General features: G+C 38.1%; 1 protein-coding gene across 1 annotated transcript; it reads left to right on the top strand.

The window, feature by feature from the left end:
* Window positions 1-397: 397 nt before the first annotated feature.
* Window positions 398-18,137, top strand: MAT1A (methionine adenosyltransferase 1A). The gene is made up of 9 exons (XM_082764433.1): window positions 398-724; window positions 8,363-8,440; window positions 9,284-9,406; window positions 11,091-11,203; window positions 12,738-12,881; window positions 13,582-13,800; window positions 15,970-16,152; window positions 16,662-16,795; window positions 17,372-18,137. The coding sequence occupies exons 1-9, from the start codon at window positions 631-633 to the stop codon at window positions 17,472-17,474; spliced, it is 1,191 nt and encodes a 396-aa protein (XP_082620559.1). The 5' UTR covers window positions 398-630; the 3' UTR covers window positions 17,475-18,137.
* The last annotated feature ends 1,552 nt before the right edge of the window (window positions 18,138-19,689 follow it).

The raw sequence follows: 19,689 nt of genomic DNA, 5'->3' as shown, positions 1-19,689 counted from the left end.
GGGAACAGTAAAATACAGTTGCATGATGCAGAACAAACTTCTCCCAGTCTTCTGCTACAAAAGGCGTGCATTTACAGATCTTTCATCTATCCCTGTAAAACCACAACACACGGTTGGAAACACAACACAGATCCCAGAACAAGGGGAGACACAAACTGAAGAAGCAGCTAAACTGAACTGTCACCAGTACTCCTGGATTACTTCATTTTCATTAGAGTTCCTATGGTATCCAATCTTGTATAGGTTGAATCTAGAATGTTGCCAAGAACAAAGTTAATTAGTGAAATATCCCCAAATTAACTTACTCCCCTACTAAGAAATGGGCTCTTCCATTTTCCTCACATGATTATCTGGGCACTTTCACTTTTCCATATATAGGAGCAGCCCAGAGACTGACAGATCAGGCTAGGTAGGGATACAGACTTCAGACACATGCATACTCCTTGCATGCACGCACAGATACCAGCCCATTCTGGAATCACACGCTGAAATTCAAGTTAGTGTTACAGGTAGTGAGTGAAGACGGTGACAGTCCTGCTGATAAAGAACCTTCATCTTTAACAGAAGGCACTAAGGCTAGAACTCTTCAACCACATTTTAAAATAATCCACCTGGAAAAGCATCACAACCATGAATGGACCAGTGGATGGTTTATGTGACTACACGCTGGATGATGAAGGGGCTTTCATGTTCACATCGGAGTCAGTAGGAGAAGGACATCCAGGTAAGAAGCCCACTGTGGCAAATACATAAAAGAAAAAGTATTTTCATGTTAAACATTTTAAAAGCCTGAAGAAGTCTTAAAAAGAAGTTTTGAAAGCCGGAGGAAGCTTTAAAAGCCTGTTTGTTAGTCTTATAGAAAGTCTTTGTAACAGAGTGATTTTAACATTATTTCCATTGGACCTTTTCTACATAGTGTATAGAAGTGCTATAGCTAGCAGTAACTGCTATAACTAGAGAACTGCTACAACTAGGGTGCTTCTAGCAGGACTTCATGTGCCTTTGCTGGGTGTGTGTTACAGTGGGGAGGGCAATGGTACATGGTTGCTACTCCTTCCTTATCATCTGATTTTTATTTTTTTTTCAGTAGTACTGTGGAGACAGTACTGTATCTGACAGTTCTGTATCTCTGGTAGACTAGAATTTCACATATGGATAAGAGTGCATAGCTTGCTTCTCAAGTTCCATATCACTAGGGGTCCTGTGAAACTGCCTTATATATATATGCTATGCTCTAAAACTGTCACCTATGACAGGAATATCTATGAGCAGGCTATTTTAAAGCATTTAAAAATCAGTGGTCCCAGCAGCTGCATGTGGCAAAGTTACTGATAGATTTTCCCCCATTTCACCATCTGTGTATAAATGCAATGTATGGAATTGCTTAAGCAAACAGCAGACAGTTATTTGCTAAAATTTATGTATGGTCAGCAGAGCTGAGTTTGATTTTATGGAAAACAAATATTCATCTACCCTAAGCATGTACCTTATGTCAACAAGTGCTTCCCCAAATGAATCCAAGAGACAATAAACTCTTTGATGTCCTGAAAAGTGTATTTATTTTAGAACACAACTTGGCATCCTGTACCTTGTGCAAGGTTTTTTTTCAGATATGTGCTCATGTAATGTAAGTAAAACATAAATGGTGGATGACAGAGAACAGAAAGTTCAAAAGTGAGAATTTTATATCGATAGTTCTGGTACTCCTCTATAATATGAACTTTTTAGTGCAGGTCAAATCCATGGCTGATGCAATTGAGTCCATTGCTGTCAATTTCAAGGCAGCTACATCAGGTTAAGCCAGTTGGGGTTCTTTCTGATGTAACACCATCAGAAAATGACAACCATATTCAGTCCTTGGGACGTAGGTCCCGTCTCAAATTTGTGTGTAATTACATCCAGCAGCTGTAGAACAACATACTTTCATAGAAAAAATAATGTTATCCTGTAAGGTGATTTTAAATTGAGCAATGATATTTCTGAAGATGACAGGTCACAACTGATACTACTCCCATCATTTTCTAATCCCCTTGGGGCGGCAATAGAGAAATCTCTGAACAGGAAAAGATATAATCGAACCTAGCTAAAACCAGGTTTAGCTTTGTCCCTTAGTTTCCTTTTCTTAACCAGTTCTCTTTTTGTTTAGTTTCTTGTTTTAGAATTTGACCTACTTTTCAGTTGTTATTCACATTGCCTTCTTTATTTCCAAAAACTCTATGGGCTCTCGGTAAGCCTTTTACGTCCTATGAGCATTGTCCATCTCTGAAATGGATATACATTTGAGAAAATGTTATCACTTGTTAGATTTGTATACAGCATCTCATCTGGCAGAGCATGCCAGATCTCCGGGTATTTTGAGATTTATAGACCCAAGAGATTTGTTGAGGGAGTGGAAAGTTGAAATTTATTGGACTTTTTCAATTCTGTGATGCTTGTATTTTTCTAAGCAACATAGGTCTTGATATAGAATACTGAAAACCCAAGCACCCATGTCAAAAGAAAGAACCAGATTTGCCCAATGAAGTGAGAACAGGATGACAGTAAATAATTCTGTCTGGGTGGTCCTGCAAATTCTTTTTCCTGAACACAGTCCAGCAAAAGGTCTTAATGGTCTCAGAGAGGTGTCTAGTTTCTGACAGCAAATTGTCCTTTACTTCTGGCCAATCCACCTTTTTCCTGGCTATGGTTTTACTCTGGAGATATAGACATGCCATTAGCTTTTTATCACCCAGGAAAACCTTGGCTGTTTCTTAAAACTGGGGCAAGCATCTGAGGCTCAGGCTAGTTGGGCTTTGGATGTTATCAGTAACACTAAACTTCTATTGTGAGTTGTGAGCTCCTCTGTTTCATATCAAACGGATAATTTGCGCGTTCTTGATTACTTCCCTTCTGTATGCGATAGTATAATTTTGCTAGAGGGCATTATGTGAAGTAAAGATCCTGAACCAGATCCTTGTCTGGTGGAAATTTGAATTGTTCTGATTATATTAGTTTGGGATTGAATGCACTCGTGCAGTCTTCCTTCATAATAAACAAAGCAGGGGAAATTACATACTTATTTATTTGGGTATATAGAAAGCCGCCTTATATCTGTGCAGTGCTTTAAAGTTTTGTGTAATTAAGAAGCTCAGATTCCATAGAGGCAAGTAATAGCTGGCAGTAATTATCATATAGGCATTACCTATGCTCTCCAAAGAAACCCAGAGAACTATGTTTATCCCATCTTCTCAGTCCCACTTCTTCAAAACAATGTGGGTATAAAGTTTTGGACTCCCTTCCAGAAGGTCTTTAAACCTGGCATCTAGTAGGGTGATTTCCAAACTCTCCAAGGACTTATATAATACCTCCTCCTTTTTAATGTAATAAAAACACATGAATAACATGATTTTTTCCTAGCTTTTTTTTTTTTTTTTTTTTGTCATTGCTCCATTTTCCTCCGTCCAGAAATGTCTGTCCATGCTGCACAGTGGTTTCATCGTGCTTTGAAAGACATTGTGTGTTACTGTGACCCACAGTGTCTTACAGGTGCCAAACTGCTTAGAATTAAATCCTTCCCCTTTCTGCTGTGGCATCAGGTGGACTTCCCTGCAAACTGAATGTAATTCAGTTTTCCAGTAAGTATCAAGGAATCTCTTTAAAGTATGGGAAAAAAACATCTGCCAAAAGCACCTTCAGACTTCCAACTGTGTTAAAAACATGCTAATCTTCTGGAGGTCCACAGAAGAAAAATTACACCCACACACTCCCAAGAAAGCAAACTAGAACAAAAACCAAAAACAGAATATAGAGATCTTTCAACTGTGTTAAAAACATGCTAATCTTCTGGAGGTCCACAGAAGAAAAATTACACCCACACACTCCCAAGAAAGCAAACTAGAACAAAAACCAAAAACAGAATATAGAGATCTTTCAAGCCAGTTGATGCTTGCATGTCTGATGTCTAACATTATATACACCTAATATATGTAATTGTTCTGTAAACTGCACAAAGAGGACATGTAAGATAAGCTGATTAAACAGTGCAGTGTTAACACTGAAGTACCACTGCCATTTTCAAGTAGCACTCCTGAAGAGTGCTTTTAAATAGCGCTCATTTTAAATAGGAAAAATGTAATACAGCACAATTCAGCTATATGAAGGTTTTCCAGTGAAACTTTTTTTTGGTGGAATGTTTATTTTTTGATGAAGTGTTCAAGATAAGTAACTATAGTTACTAACTGTTCATTTTTCATAAGAAAACTGAGAAATGCTCAGTTTCTCATATTTTGAATGCACAATTTCACCTCCAAGTTCTGTTGACATAAATAAGGTATCCTTAAAAACAGCACTACCCAAAGTGATTTTGACGCTCACAGGTTTTTAAGAAAATAAACTTTACCTTTTGAAATGTTTAATGTTTATTATAGTTACTGCATGATCAAAGTCAGAAGTGTGGTAGTACCTGTTTGCGGTTTCAAAGGGTGGAGCCTTTTGAATTAAATGTTTGTTTGTTATTGTTGTTCATAGATTTTATTTGTGATGAATGTGTGGGGAGATCCCCAGAACTTGCAGATAGAACTGATTTTAGTTACAGAACATATAATTTTCAAGGATATAGCACTTCTTACTGTTACTTCTTACTGCTGGTAATGTAGTCTAGAAGCACATAATAAACCTACAATCAACTATGCAGAAAGATGCTTGAAGGTTCTCCTAATTTGTGGAGATCACCTTTGTTGCTGAATACCTCCTTTAATTCATAATTTGACAACTGGGCATTTTAGTAGGGTTTATCATCAGCTCTCCTGGACTCATTCATTCCTTTTATAGTTAGCAGGAGATAGATTTATGGCCATTTGGCATCTCTGCCATAAGGCTAGCTTTGTGGCATGGTTGGATTTCCTAGTAAGAATTGATGGCTCTCTAATACTTTCCTGTTCATTCAAGAAATCCTTAGATTAGACATTGCTTTTTCAATATTGTGAAATATTTTCTATTTTTCTATCAAAAAGTTAATAATAGACAGACATATTTTGTCATATGTAGCAGCTACGAGAGAAATGGGACAGTCGAGATGAGGAATTTAAATAACGGAATGAAAGGCGCACAAAGCCTGCTAAGTATTGCTAAATATAGAAATGCCTGGTTTTATTTTCTACTAGAGACCTTTCCTAATAGACAGACCTTCAATATGATGCATTAAGCAGCGGATCATCCTGCTGGATTTCTCTTTCTGGTTTTGATACTTGTGTCCATATTTGTCAACAAAGGGGTCTAGTTGCACTAGGATTCAGATCTGGCACCAGCAATCAGATCATGCATGAATTATCAAACTCATTTGTCTGAGCCTATTTTAATCCAAAGTGGTTATTTTCAGTGATTGAAATTGTCACATAGACTTTAAAGACCAGAAGGTCTTCTGATGTATAATCCAGCCTGAACTTTATATGCAAGTAATGAAATTTCATGCAAGAATTCTTCAAACATGTGTATTAATTATGGCTGAGTTTCATTTGTACTTTTAAAAACATTTCTAATGTAAGTTTTGAAGGAATAAGGGATCCTGCAGAATTCTAGATGGAATAGACTTTTAGAATCTTCATCTTTCTCTCTATTTTCAAGCTATCAAATGCAGTTACATTATTGCCCATCAAACAGAAACTTTTCCCTCAGTATACCATCTTTCAGGTTTTTAGAGACTGACCCAGTGCTGTTATTTCCTCAAGTAGGTTACCTTTCCTTCAGCCTTTCAAAACGAGACTGAGCTTGACTAATTTCATCCTTTAAGGCACACTTTTCCGATTTTGAGATGTTTTTCTCAGTCTGTCCTAAAAACTTTCCAATAGCTTCTTATAAGTCCCCTTCAAATAAGGGGGCTTAAAAAAAAGATGGGAAGCAACTCTTTGATCAATCGAATAATGACAGGATGAAGGGCAAAGGTTTTAAACTAAAAGAGGGGGGATTTAGATTAGAGGTTAGGAGGAAATTCTTCACTCAGAGGGTGATGAGGCACTGGAACATGTTGCCCAGAGAGGTTGTGGATGCCCCATCCCTGGAGGTGTTCAAGACCAGAGGTTAGATGAGGCCCTGAGCAACGTGATCTAGTGGGTGGCATCCCTGCCTATGGCAGGGCAGTTGGAACTATGTGATCTGTGAGGTCCCTTCCAACCCAAGCCATTCTATGGTTCCATGATCTTTAAATGCCACCACCAAAATTAAGTATTCCTGGAGGAGTCTCGCTGGTGCTATTATATGGAGGTAATTCCATCTTTGTGGCTGACCCCTCATCTGGTTTACTATCATGAGCTTTTCAGAGTAACACTTTGCTAACATAAGAGTTCCAATTCTGTGAAAGAAGACTATATTCTTTTATTCTTTGTTCACAAATGTTTGATGTGCTAATTTGTCGTGAGGGAAACAGAAGAGCTTTTTTTTTTTTTTTTTTTTTTTTACCAATAACATGAAGGAGTGTAGATTCTAACTATATACTTAAGGAAAAAAAAAAAAAAGGCATGGAAACATCTTGCTACATGCACTTTTTGATTTAACTGCCTATTAAAGCTCCCTTGAGAAATTTTCAGGGAAGTTTTAGGTAAGAAAGTAATATAAACCTGCAAAATCTATGTAAGGTTCTTTGTACTGGATAGGCGCCATAAAGAAGAATGGGGACAAATCAGTAATGGGATTACTTGTGTTCCTCTTGAGTGTTTTAAGAAGTCTGTATATAATAAATGATATATTACATACAGGCAACTTTTACTAGTATGGGACATTGACATCTAATGTAGATGTTTCATGTAGGACAAGAACAGGGATAAATGTTTTTGTGCCATAGAAACTCTGCATGATGAAAAAAGACTGTACAGCAGTCTTAATCAGTTGGAGTGTACTACAGGGCATTGGACATGCCCTGAGGTCATCAAGTCCCAATTGCTCTGCTGTTCCACCCAGATAATCAAAAATTAGTTATTTTCATCTTTTTTTTTTTTTTCTTGAAAATATGACTTTACTGTCTAGTACAAAATTGAAAATTTGAAGAGGGCAAGCAGAGATACATTTTAATCAAAGTTCTGCTACCTTTGTCCCCAGTCTTGCTATACAAGGTTCATTTGGAATTCCAACTAAATTGCAAGAATGGTATCTGATTCCTGTTTGGTAATAATTGTCCCAAATTTAGTAATCCACTTACAGTTCTCATGAGGTTGAATGTTCCACTGCAGGCTATGTTTGCTAAACATATTTTTTGTTCATTCTTTTCATATCGAAGTGGTTAATATGGGAGATGAGTGTCAGAGTCAGATTAGTTATCTAGTTTCTGATTTTGTCCCCTCTAAATGTACACCTTCCTCATGAGATAAAAGAATTTATTTTGACCTGAGATTATATGTAGAAAAACTCAAACGACATACTGGTATAAAACATGGCTTTCCGACAGATTGGGTTGCAAATGGCAAGGAAGAAGATGTTTATTTTGCCACAGAGCATGTTATGGCAACACCTAAACATTGTATGCAATAATTGACATTGTATTTTTTAGAACAACAAAATTAAAATATATTAGAAATATTACAATTTTTAGGTGATAGGCGTTGTTATCGATGCTGCTTTTTTGTGCTCAATAGATTAGCTACATTATTCAATAAAGAGTCATTATTCGATAAAAAGGTAAGAAGAAGAAAAAAAGAAAAAGAAACAGAAAAGATAAACCTGAGGTGAAACCTTTGTAGTTGGAATGTCACTGAGGATATACTCAACATTTATCTGATGCAGGCATTAGTTGGTAATCCCTTCTTGTTTCGGTATTTGCTCCTCACTCACCCATCTCAAGTGGGATGCAGAGATTAAGAGCAGATGACATTGCAGGATTGTGGGAAGCAGTGAGAAGAAGCAAACCTGAAACAGGTGCTTGACACTGAGCTGTACGTTATGTGTAGTGATTTAAACTATTAGTCAGGCTGTATCAGCTGTGTAACTCAGGTACAGTCCAACTTTTTGCTGGGGAGATGGAAGTTAGGGGTGGAATATTACCTTCTTGTTAGCATACTGCTGTGGCAGACAAGGAGAAGGCAAGGAGTAGAATGTTACCTCAGCCTCTCAGGTAATTCTATACATAACATGTTTCACACTGACGTGCAGAAAACTACAGGTGAGGTTGTAGTCAGTATTAGTTTACACTAGTAAGTAAAAGTTTCATCTATGTATTGGTTTTGCTTGCAGGATGTTGCATGTGACTTTTTTTTTTTTATCTAGTTTGCCTAAATACTTCAGTAATAAGCAATAAAGGAATTCCTTACTAAAGCACTTTTCTGCTGAAATGGATGCAAACGGTCCTCATTTTGTATTAAGTGCCCTGGTTTTGAATAACAACCTTGATGTCTTGCAGATAAAATCTGTGATCAAATCAGTGATGCTGTGCTAGATGCCCATCTCAAGCAGGACCCAAATGCCAAGGTTGCTTGTGGTAAGTTTTTTGTTCCTTTGCTTTAAGACAGTACCCAGTCACTTGTCTTTTATTTTTGATATGTTCGCAAAGAGCATGAAGGTGTCGTGTGCTAACTCATTTTACTCTCAAAAATATGTAAAAATTAACAGTTCTCAAGAGAAGGAGAAACAAGAAGGAACTGAAGTTTTTACAAAGACTGAAGCCTGAGCAGGTAACAGAAGGATAGAATAACTACAGAAGGACAGACAAGGTTGTTAATTTTGTGTGTCAACTGAATATTCTGAGAAACAGATTCTATTTCATCATGGTGGATTATTTAAAGAGTATTTGTATGTTGTTAAAAAAGTATATCCTGTATGGTGTTGAAAAGTACATTTACTATATTTAATAAAGTCCTCATTTTTCAGTGTTAGACCCTGTAACTGCTTGTTTTCTTGATACCTCTTTAGACAGAGTTGTACCATCAGTTGTCTCATGAGTTGTAACACTCATTTTCCTAGTTCAGTTAACTAAACCCCATCCTCACATTCTTCCTCCTTGGACTGGAGGCACATTTTCGAAATAGATAATCACTGTTGAGAATTATTTAGCCTCAGAATATATCTTAGAGTGATTAAAGATTAAATGGATTTAAAAATCACAGTTTAATACTACATTTCCCTAAATGACTCTGCATATCACTGCATCATTACAGGAATTGGTCGTGGAAGGAGCTAGTTTTGCCAAAGATATGACTGAAAAGTACTAATACTGTATATACCCGGTATATTTCTCTAAATCACCATCATCACAAACATAGTTGTTTGTCCTAGCGGACTGGTTATTCTGCTGCTTTAATCCTGTTTCCGTCTCCCTTTTCAGAGACAGTATGCAAAACAGGGATGGTGTTGCTCTGTGGGGAGATCACATCTCGTGCTATTGTGGATTATCAACGAGTTGTCCGAGATGCAATTAGACACATTGGCTATGATGATTCAGCTAAAGGTTGGTGGAAAATCTTATGAAATCCTTGAAGAGCAAGCAATAGGCAACTGCAAACCAGGTCTGTCAGCACTTCCTTATGTGGGCTTTAGCTAGTCTGATAAAAACTGAATATCCCGTGTGAAAGCTGCTTACGTGGTGCTACATGATACACTTTCTGGCTTTATCCCTGTAAGTAGAAAAAAAAACATCATATATTAGTTAAAAATAAAAAGGAGAAGGCAGAATCGACTTTTATGCATGAACATGAGCTGCAGAACCTACCACTAACCCAAACTTGGGAGAACGTGAATCTGTTATTTTGCAAGCTGATTAATGCATTTTGGTCAGAAAGAGAGGGACGAAGAAACTCAGTTCATTTTGTTTTATCATTATGTATGTGCATTGCAGTAGCATCCAGAATTTTCAGGTGGAGAGCAGGTTCTCGCTGTACAAGGTGCTCTATTAGCTCTGAGCAAACTCCTAGGCTGAGCAGTCCAGGTCAGGTTTGTGTGTCGTATAAATGACAGAAAAGACAAAATGATTTATATACCAGACTCATTCCACCATCTGATTTGCCATGTATCTCTTTATACACTACGGGTATTCCAAAGATGCTGTTAACAATAATTACATTTTTTAAGGGTTTTTATTTAAAAACAGTTGTTTCCTGCAATCCTTCAATAGCTATCAAATTTCCAGGGAGAATGTAGTGGGAGAATAGTATAGCAACACATCTGGAAATTACCTCTATTATGACATAGCAGCAGGGCTTCCAGAATGTATTGTCATATTTAGTAGTTTGTAAAACTGATTTTTACCCAAACAGCCTAATGATAATGGCAGATGCAGTGACCCTGTAAATAACACCTGCTATGCAGAAGTACACAAAAGGGTAAACCAATTGCACACAGACATACTGTTTACTTCTCTATTTAGCCTATTTAAAAGAGGGTGGTGAGGATTCTTCAAATGGATCATATGCATATGGATGTGTATTCATTGGATGAACATGAGTGTGGGTAACAGTTAGCAGTAGGTACAGGTTTAGAAAATGCTGGATTTGGAGAGATGCAAATTACTCTTAATATACCTAGGGAAAGGTGGAAAATTTTGCCACAATCATATGCAAGTCTGTGATTTTATTTTTAAAATCTTCCTTGTGGTCTTTGAAATTAATGTGGAGTAATTTCCTACTTTCAGATTTGCTGTGAGACTCAATTTTTTTTTCCTCTGTCTATGGCTCTCACACAAATTCCCACAAGAGATTTAGGTACATACTCTACATGTATTACAAATAGTGTATCAGGGAGCAGATCCCTCAGTTAGAGGTTAACATCAGCTCATAAGAATTTATAAAAAAAGGTTTTCAACATTGTTTATTTAGCACAGACTCCCAAATAGTCAATTTTTTAAAAAACTAGTTTTCTCCAGTTAGCATTTCCTAACCCGAGTTGGCTTGGCAATAGGGTGCCAAAGCAAGAGAAAACAAACAGAAACAATCAATAAAGGTGACCCTATATACCGTATCACCTCCTCAGAAGAATGAAAGCATTGTATTGACAAAAATGTAACAAGAAACAGTAGTTAGGTTGTGAATTCTGAATGTGGTATCCTTCAGAATGAAAATTGTGTTGTGTGGTTACATGTTACTTTCCTCAATTGTAACAGAAGAAAATAATTTGCCACTATTCTTTTTTCTAAATAGGCTTTGACTACAAGACTTGTAATGTTTTAGTGGCACTGGAACAGCAGTCACCCGATATTGCCCAGGGTGTTCATCTACACAGGGATGAAGAAGATGTTGGTGCTGGAGATCAGGTAGACATGACATCATATCTAAAACATTAAAGCTGTTTGAATGTAAAGAACTTACCCCAACTCATTGCCCAGTTTTCAAAAACATAGCCCATCTGAAGATTTGCACACATCCATCTTGGGCTAGTCCAGAATAAGAAACATATCTTTATTAAAACAGTCAGAAGTTGTTTGAGGGCAGGCTTTTAACTGGTGTTTGTCATGGTACTCCACAGAAGTCAGGAGAGCTCTGTCAGTTTGTACTAGCTCAGATTGTGTCCTTCAGAAATTAGCAATTTTTTTTTTTTGCTTATGTTTTTCGTGTGTTTGTTAAGGAGTTTTAGATTCCTTAGACTATTAATCTTGCAGCCTGGTTTGTTGTGTACAATGGAATAAACAAAAGATCTTTCCACTTTCACAAAGCTCTTGAGATTTTACACAGCAAAAAATTAAGCGATGCTTCAACTGTCTGCAGCATTAGTACAATGAAGGCAAATATGCCAGAGTACTTTTAATTCTTCTTTATTTCCCAGAGGCAGAGATCTGTTTTATTATGGTAGGTGTTCCACATAATTAAGGCTGTCCAATCTGTGTTTCTGTGAGCGAAATAACACACGTAGATAATTACTGTGTGTTCCCAAGAGAAAGATGCTAACATAAAAACTCCATAATCTGACCGATGTCTGTATGAATGAGTTTAACATTTACAGTAGGTATCATTAGTAGTAATATGTAATTTATAACAATGCTGTTGAGAACCATATCAGAGTCCAGGAGCCAAGCTAATATTGTTCAAATAACCCTTGAGGACTAGATTAAAATGTTTTTATGCTGTCACAGGGACATAAAGCTACAGAAGATGAAAAGACACCTGACATTTTTTGGCGCTTTCATGGTCTCCCTTCCTGTTGAATAGCTACCTCGCTTTATTATTTTTATATCACCGCATGTGCTGGGTGAGGAGACAGAAAATGCTACTAACTGCCTAACAGATGAGAATGTGATGCAGGGAATGTGACCGCATAATAGTAGAAGCTGGGACTAGAAGCATGCGGTATTGCAAATCTCGGGCAGGAACCTTAACTGTTGAGTAGTACCTCTTTTAAGCAACATCCAAATTCTATCCCACTGAAATGTCAGATGTGAGCTGCAGTAGAAGTTAGTGGCAGTATTCATACATGAAAGCCTCTGCCTCTACAACCTTTCCAGACCAGGAAGAACACCTTTTGCATGACAGAATAGCCCTGATATTGTTTTGCTCAAACAGATCTTTTCTTGAGGAAACTTTTTTCACAGACACCTCTCAGTCTTTGTCCACATTGCTTGCCCAACATGGAAATTTTCAGGCCCTCAGTAAAAAATTACTGGAATGCGGTTTGTTTCTCATTACACTGTAGCATGTTGGAGCCTGATCCCAGTTTAGGCTTCTTGGACTGTAATGTAAAGAGTAGAAAGTAAACCCGAGGGTACTGTTTACTTTTTGTTTCAGATGAAATCTCCTTGCCTTTAGTTGTAGTGCTTTTTAACAGTAATTGAAGTATCTCTTCTCCTCCTGTAGGGTTTGATGTTTGGCTATGCAACGGACGAGACAGAGGAATGTATGCCTCTAACAATTATTCTTGCTCATAAACTGAATGCCAGGTTAGCAGAGCTGAGGCGCAACGGAGAGCTTCCTTGGCTGAGGCCTGACTCTAAGACACAGGTAAATATTGCTGTCATTCTGGTTTCTCTCTTTTACCAGCAGAGTAGAAATCCAATCATTTATGGATAGTCCAAGTCATTGAAAACTATCACTTTTTACTTTTGCAAAATGTTATATGGTCTTAATGGAAAAAATCAGTGGTGGTTGGAGTATCAGGATTGCTACTGTAAAAGCTACAAGTAGCAGATGAAGAACTTGCAGACTTACAATAGTCTCTTCGACTGTTGGAAAATGGTTAACCTGTATCAGAGTGTTAGATGCATTAGCCATATACAGATGAGGGAACATTAAACCCTTTAGATCTGAATGCTCGGTGCTGGTTGAAAAAGTAACAGGAAATTTGAAGGTTTTATTTGTATTTAGGGCTTTAGACTGGCCTTTTTTGAAGAAGCACTAAGAATGTAAATTTTTGAGGCTTGGCAGTGTAGCTAGGAATCTCAACCAAAAGGTGCATTGTGGACAGTTTCATAGGAAACCAAATTGTCAATATCAACTCTTTTCTTCCTCACCACTGCATAAATGAAGAATAAAGAAGAAGGGTTCATCCCCAGGTGAGCAGTGGTCATTATAATATCAATATTGACAATCTGTTGCAGTTCTTCTATTGGAATAGCATAGCATGAGGTTTGATGTATAAGTAGCTACAATTCATAGTAACAGTGGGTGGCTTTTTCTTCCCCCTTCTCCCTGCTCTATTCAGGTCACTGTGCAGTATATCCAGCAGAATGGAGCAGTCATCCCAGTGCGCGTTCATACCATTGTGATATCTGTACAACATGATGAAACCATTTCGCTGGAGAACATGCGCAAAACCCTGAAGGATCGTGTAATTCAAGCCGTGGTCCCTGCAAAATACTTGGATGAGAGAACTATTTATCACCTTCAGCCTAGTGGACGTTTTGTTATTGGAGGACCTCAGGTTTGTATCATATTATTTTGTTGTTTGTATCAGCTTGTTATTGTCAGTGGGTGTGTGCCTTAACAGAAATGGTCAGCCCATCTGGCACATCAGTCCTAAATTGTGAGAAGCAACCAGCGTATCACTATAAGTTTGTGTGTCATTGGTAGTCTAGACTATGGTCAAATGGATAGCCAAACTTGAGCTGTAACTTCTAGAAAATCAACCTGTGGCAATCATAGCTGCATGCCGAGCAAAAGGCTACACATACGAAATTCTTCAGCTGTGCACTGAACTGCAACCACTAAAAAATGCAAGGCTTTGAGGTGTGACCTAAACTGCACACATTGTAAAATATAGTATAATTACCCGTAAGTCAACCAGCAATACCTTTCCTACTCTTGTGGTGGAACTGTATGGCTTATGTTTGCATGTACAAATGCAGACATGTTGCAGTGTATCTTTGCAGCTTTTAAAGCCTGGGATAAGTTTACTTAGTGTGGGTCAATCTGCCTGTGTATCCATGGCCTTACAGCCACTATCATCACTGGACTTGCACAATTTACGATGTGTTGCAGCAATCAGAAAATTACTGTTTGTTTCCTTGTCTGTTATGTCATGAACTTTCTGAGTACAGCTAAGTGTTATTTTTAATAAAGCAAGCTATGGAAGGCTGTCTTAAATTGCAGCCTCATTCATCTAAGGAAGATGCGTACTTCACTTGGGGATTTTCACCTTATGTTTCCAAGCATAGTGGCCCCTTGAATTCTGGCTGTTCCATAGTCAGTCATTTTGCTGCTATCACTGTTTTCCCAAAAGCAACACCTGCTGGTAGTATAAGGACATCACAACTTATTACAGAAGTGACTTCCACACAATTTATGTGTGCTCTTCAGCCCCTTTAAACGGAAGTGTGCTTTTTTTCTTTTCAGCTGTCCATTTCTCTTCCTCTCACTCACTTTTGCTGTCAAGTCATAAGGGCACACAAGGTGTTCTCACCACACCTGTCTGTGCCATAGTCAGAAATTAAGGGTTGAGTCAAGCAGCAGAAGCGCAGGAGGACAGGGTCTTTTAGGCAAGCTCAGCTATCTGCAATTCAGATTTTCATCTCGCTGTTTTCTTAGCAGAGTGGGACAAACAGTGCCAAAGGTTTTAGTCTGTGTATGTACTCGGTCTTTCTAAGGAAAACCTTGGCTTTCCTCCTGTGTTTGCTATGCAAACATTCCAGCAGCTGAATTTTACTGGCATGATATTGTATAGAAAGGGAATTTCAAACCTGCCCACAGCAGTGGGAACTGAATGTTAAATTAGACTATGTTTCCATTCACACCAGAACACTTAGAATTTATTAAATAAGGGGTCAGATAATTAGTCAGGTAGTGATCAGCTAACCTAGATTGAATGAAAATATCAAATACTTATAAGGAGCAAGCAAGATAGCTGCGCAGGCAGCCAAAAGGTTGTCTGTGTTTCCCTATTTAATGTCTTACAATTTTTGTATATAAGTATCTGTTCTAATGTTTACTTCTCAATTACCTTTAACGGCGTTTACTCCATACCTGTTCTGTATCGTTTGCATAAGAGTGTAAATATTTTGAAGCTGGAAATGTGTTTTTAGCATATACTTGTATGACAGTCTCTGTAGTGATACCGCACCAGAAGTGCTGAGTGCTAGCCTCCACGTAGTGGTGTATAAGGTAGCACTGGCATACCTTAAATTAAAGGGAAAGACTTGATATTCACCCTACTTCAGATTTTGGCCAAAAGAAATGAAAGCCTCATCTATTTGTTTTAACCCAACATAAAGTGTCTCAGTGGTTCATTTATGGCATGTATTTTGGTAGCAATATCCTGTATTTTGTTTGTTTGTGGTAGATGGATTGCATTTAGACTGAGGATCCCATAGTGTTCCCATATTTTTGAAGCAGGCACCGAATGCTCTAGCTTTCTAGGTGTAAAGCTCTTTGGTTGGCTACCAAACACCAGTAAAGTATGGCTTATTTTACGAATCTGACTTTAAAGAGCAGTTATAGCCACTGTAGGAGTTCATTGAGAAGTTAAGTCCTTCAGCTATCCCAGAACAATCCGTAAGTGGCGAACTTACACATGCATAGTCTTCAGAGGGCTGTGTAGTCTTGAGAGTTATAATAAAGTGGATTGTAAAACGGCCTAATTCTTTTACTGAATTAGGGTGACGCTGGTGTTACTGGTAGAAAGATCATTGTGGATACTTACGGTGGCTGGGGAGCCCACGGAGGTGGTGCCTTTTCTGGAAAAGACTATACAAAGGTGGACCGATCAGCAGCATATGCAGCCCGTTGGGTGGCCAAGTCCCTTGTGAAAGCTGGGCTCTGTCGCCGTGTTCTGGTTCAGGTATGTTTTGTTCTGGATGTTGCTTTTCTCCAAAAGATAGGTCATTTTCAGCTTTACCTTGAGCAAATGTCATACAAGGCACTGTACTTGAAGTTGTCTTGCAGTTGGATTGGGGCTGGAGAAAGAAAGACATCAGTGTGCTTGGTTCAAGACCACTGTAATGTGGCTAACAGCCTATCTGCTCCCTGAAGCTGGAATGTGTCACCTAGCTTTCATTTTATCGGCAGGTTTTCCAGACATTTCCTGAGCCCTTAACGCTCTGACACTTACTGTCATGAACATGGGATGACTAGGTAATGAAAAAGAAATTTGTCCAGAGACCTCAGTTTTTTCAAAGGTTTCTCTTTTTTTTTTTTTTCTTCCCTACAAATACAGATTATACAATTACAGGACAGGAAGCAGAGGCCTTCAGTTTCCTCAGAAGGCTCAGGAATGAGTGCTTTGTTCTCTTGTATTCTCTTGCCCACCAAAGTGCCATACTTTATAATTGCATTGTATTTTTGCTGTAGGTGTCTTATGCCATAGGAGTAGCTCAACCACTGTCCATTTCACTATTCACTTATGGAACTTCACAAAGAACAGAGAAAGAACTCCTGGACATTGTGCACAAAAACTTTGATCTTCGGCCTGGAGTCATTGTCAGGTATGGAAACACATATATACATAAATATCTTCGCGATCACATCTTAGAACTGAGTACTTGCAAAACCATTCGATGTTACAATTTAATAAGTAGCCTCCTAAGCTAGCATTAAAATGTTCTATGCACTACAAAAGAGACTTTTTGTCAGACTTTGGAGTTGATAGTTTTTATGGATCCATCAGTGTGCCATATTTTTAAGGGTGACATTTGTTTTCCAGTTTCACATGCTTTCAGCCTTTGGCCTTATATAGTCTACGCAATTGAAATGAATAATTTTTTTATCCCAAGAATTTAAACCTTGCTGTTAAAAAGAAATATGTGTTGTTTTATGAAAGGAAATAGAGATACTTCTTTTCCATTAAAACTCATAATTTTTGTAGCCCTAAAGTACTTAATGTTTAAGTTTTGTTGTCAGTTTTATAATTCATATTTGAGCATGTTTACCGGTGTGTTTGCATCTCCAGAAATGCCTCCTAGATGAAGGGCGTGAAATGGGTATCAACATCAGGATTTTATTGTTAAATACCACGATTATCATAATGTGAAGAATTTTCTTTTCTTTTCTAATATTCACAGGGATTTAGACCTAAAAAAGCCCATTTACCAGAAAACTGCATGTTATGGTCACTTTGGAAGAAACGAGTTCTCATGGGAAGTGCCTAAAAAACTTGTATTTTGACACTTGCTCTCTCTGTTTAAAAACACCAAGGAAGAGAAGTCCACTAATATGAGGATGCTCCCAAAATTGAAATCTGACAGCTTTGTATTCAAGGAATGGAATTTTAGATTTTAAATGGAGAGAAAGAAAAGGATATTTTCTTGGAAATTGATTTTTTTTTAACCCTCAGTGTCTTTCATTATCTAAGCTATCAAAGACAGAGTCCTTTTAATCAGCATAAGACAACAAAATGTTGTTTACTTGTTATTGCTGCTCTGTTGGTTCTTTTGATAAAGGCAAAATGTGACTCAGGTACTCAAACCAATGGCTGAGCCTCAAACTTTTTGTGGGCAAAGGAAAGGATGACTTTCCCAACTCTGACTAAGGGTCAGCAGATCTCTTGCTTCTAATTAGACAATGGAAAATTCTGGGGTCCAATTTCCTTACTGGAGTTAGCATTGCATGCAACTGGGGGTTGCTTTGATGGGAGAAGGCTGGATATCACATAACAGTGTCTCGGCCTCGTCTGTAGAAGATGTTAACATATATATAATATTTAAATACTCCTCACTGGGTATTTGCTGTTACTGTTGTGTTTCAATTACCTGTGTTTTTGAAACATGTGTTCTCCTATAAAGCAATCATACAATAAAATGCTCTTTCCTACCATTTATACCTCCTTTGGTCTATGTTTTTAATGTTACACTATAATGGTTGGCTCCACATAGCCTCTTTTACCCCTGTAAGGGTGTTGTTTAGTAACAAAAATGAATTATAGTATGTTTTGGAGTTGTGATACAAAGTCATTTTTCACTACATGTGATAACTGTGTAGTCCTTCTGATTAATAGAAACTTGGTGAAAACGTATTTGATTTTTAATTCATATGTTTGCACTTGACAGTATTCTCTCCCTTAGTTTTTACTCCCAAATGTTAGGTTATGGTTATTGTATCGATTACCAGGTTTTATGTGATTTAGATATAAAATAATGTGATAGAAATAATTGCAAAAACATTGGAAAAAAAGTAGATTGTGAGGTTAAAATTTGGACCACTGCCCTGTCCAGCAGTCTCTCACTGAAGAACTAGCCACTAGATGGCCGTGTGTCCCCCTACAGCAGAGGAAGTCTTTGCAGAAGCTATGTCCCCGTTTGTGCCCATGCTTGGCTGCACCGTCCTGGTACCAGCACACTCACTCCTGCTGGAGATGGCGATGCCTCGCCTCTTACCAGCTTTGGATAAGCAGTGTATATGGTGGGTTAGTTAGGTGACTTAACCCTAGCTTTATGGTTTAAGCAGTGCTTCTGGTAGTGCCTCTACGCTGAAGTCCTGCCACCCCACATTTCTCTCCATATTCAATGTCTTTGTATAGTGGCACCAACACAGACGTTGAGGTGGAGAATGCCTGGCTGATGAGCAATAAAGAAAAGCTGCCATTTTCTTCTGTCAGTCTGTCACAAACATAACTTCGTTCGATCAAGTCAGAAGCTTTTCCACTTTAGTAATTATACTATTGAGCTATATGAACTGTGAGTAGAGCAGAACAAGTAATAGGTTTTTGTGTAGCATCTGATCTCCTTGGGACTTAGAACAGAAATTGGACCTGTGGACACATATTGGCAGAAAAATATGTTAAGGTACAGCTGCACCTTATTGCAAAATTTTCCCACGGACTATTTTCTGGCTGCATATTGTTCGTCATGCAAGGAAAAAGATTGCTGTGTGTGTCAGCCTCAGAAATATAAATTGTTTGGGTCCAGGTCTGAGTGATCTGCCTAGAAACGTAAACTGTGGCCTTCAGCATTAAAAAGTTGTTTTGCTAATGAACTTTTACCTATCAGTAATGTATACAGGACTAAGTATATGGGACTTTTTACTAGGTAATGAGGGCGTCCCTATTAATGCTGCCATAGAACTATTTTGTGGAAGCGTGTTACGGTCCAACTTACAACCCTGTATCAAGACTTGCCTGACATGAGAGGAAAACCTGTCTTTGTCAGGACAATGGTGGCCCTGCTGTTGGCTTCGCTGGGCCAGGATCTCCTGGTCATAGTGGGTTATACTACAACTAGCAGAAGCAAGCAAACAAACACAGGAAGACACCAGAAAGAGTGCTGTATAAATAAATGTGTTGTGTAACATGACATGAAAGCTGAACATCCCTGTCTCAACAAAAAGAAACACCTGCAGACAAAATGAACAGGTCTACTCTGACAGTAACAAGAACAAGCATTAA

This window comes from Aythya marila (genome assembly GCF_965140915.1).
Source record: "Aythya marila genome assembly, chromosome: 7".
Classification (NCBI taxonomy): Eukaryota; Metazoa; Chordata; class Aves; order Anseriformes; family Anatidae; genus Aythya; species Aythya marila.
Note: the sequence above shows the minus strand (reverse complement) of the source record. Positions and strands in the feature narration are given on the sequence as shown.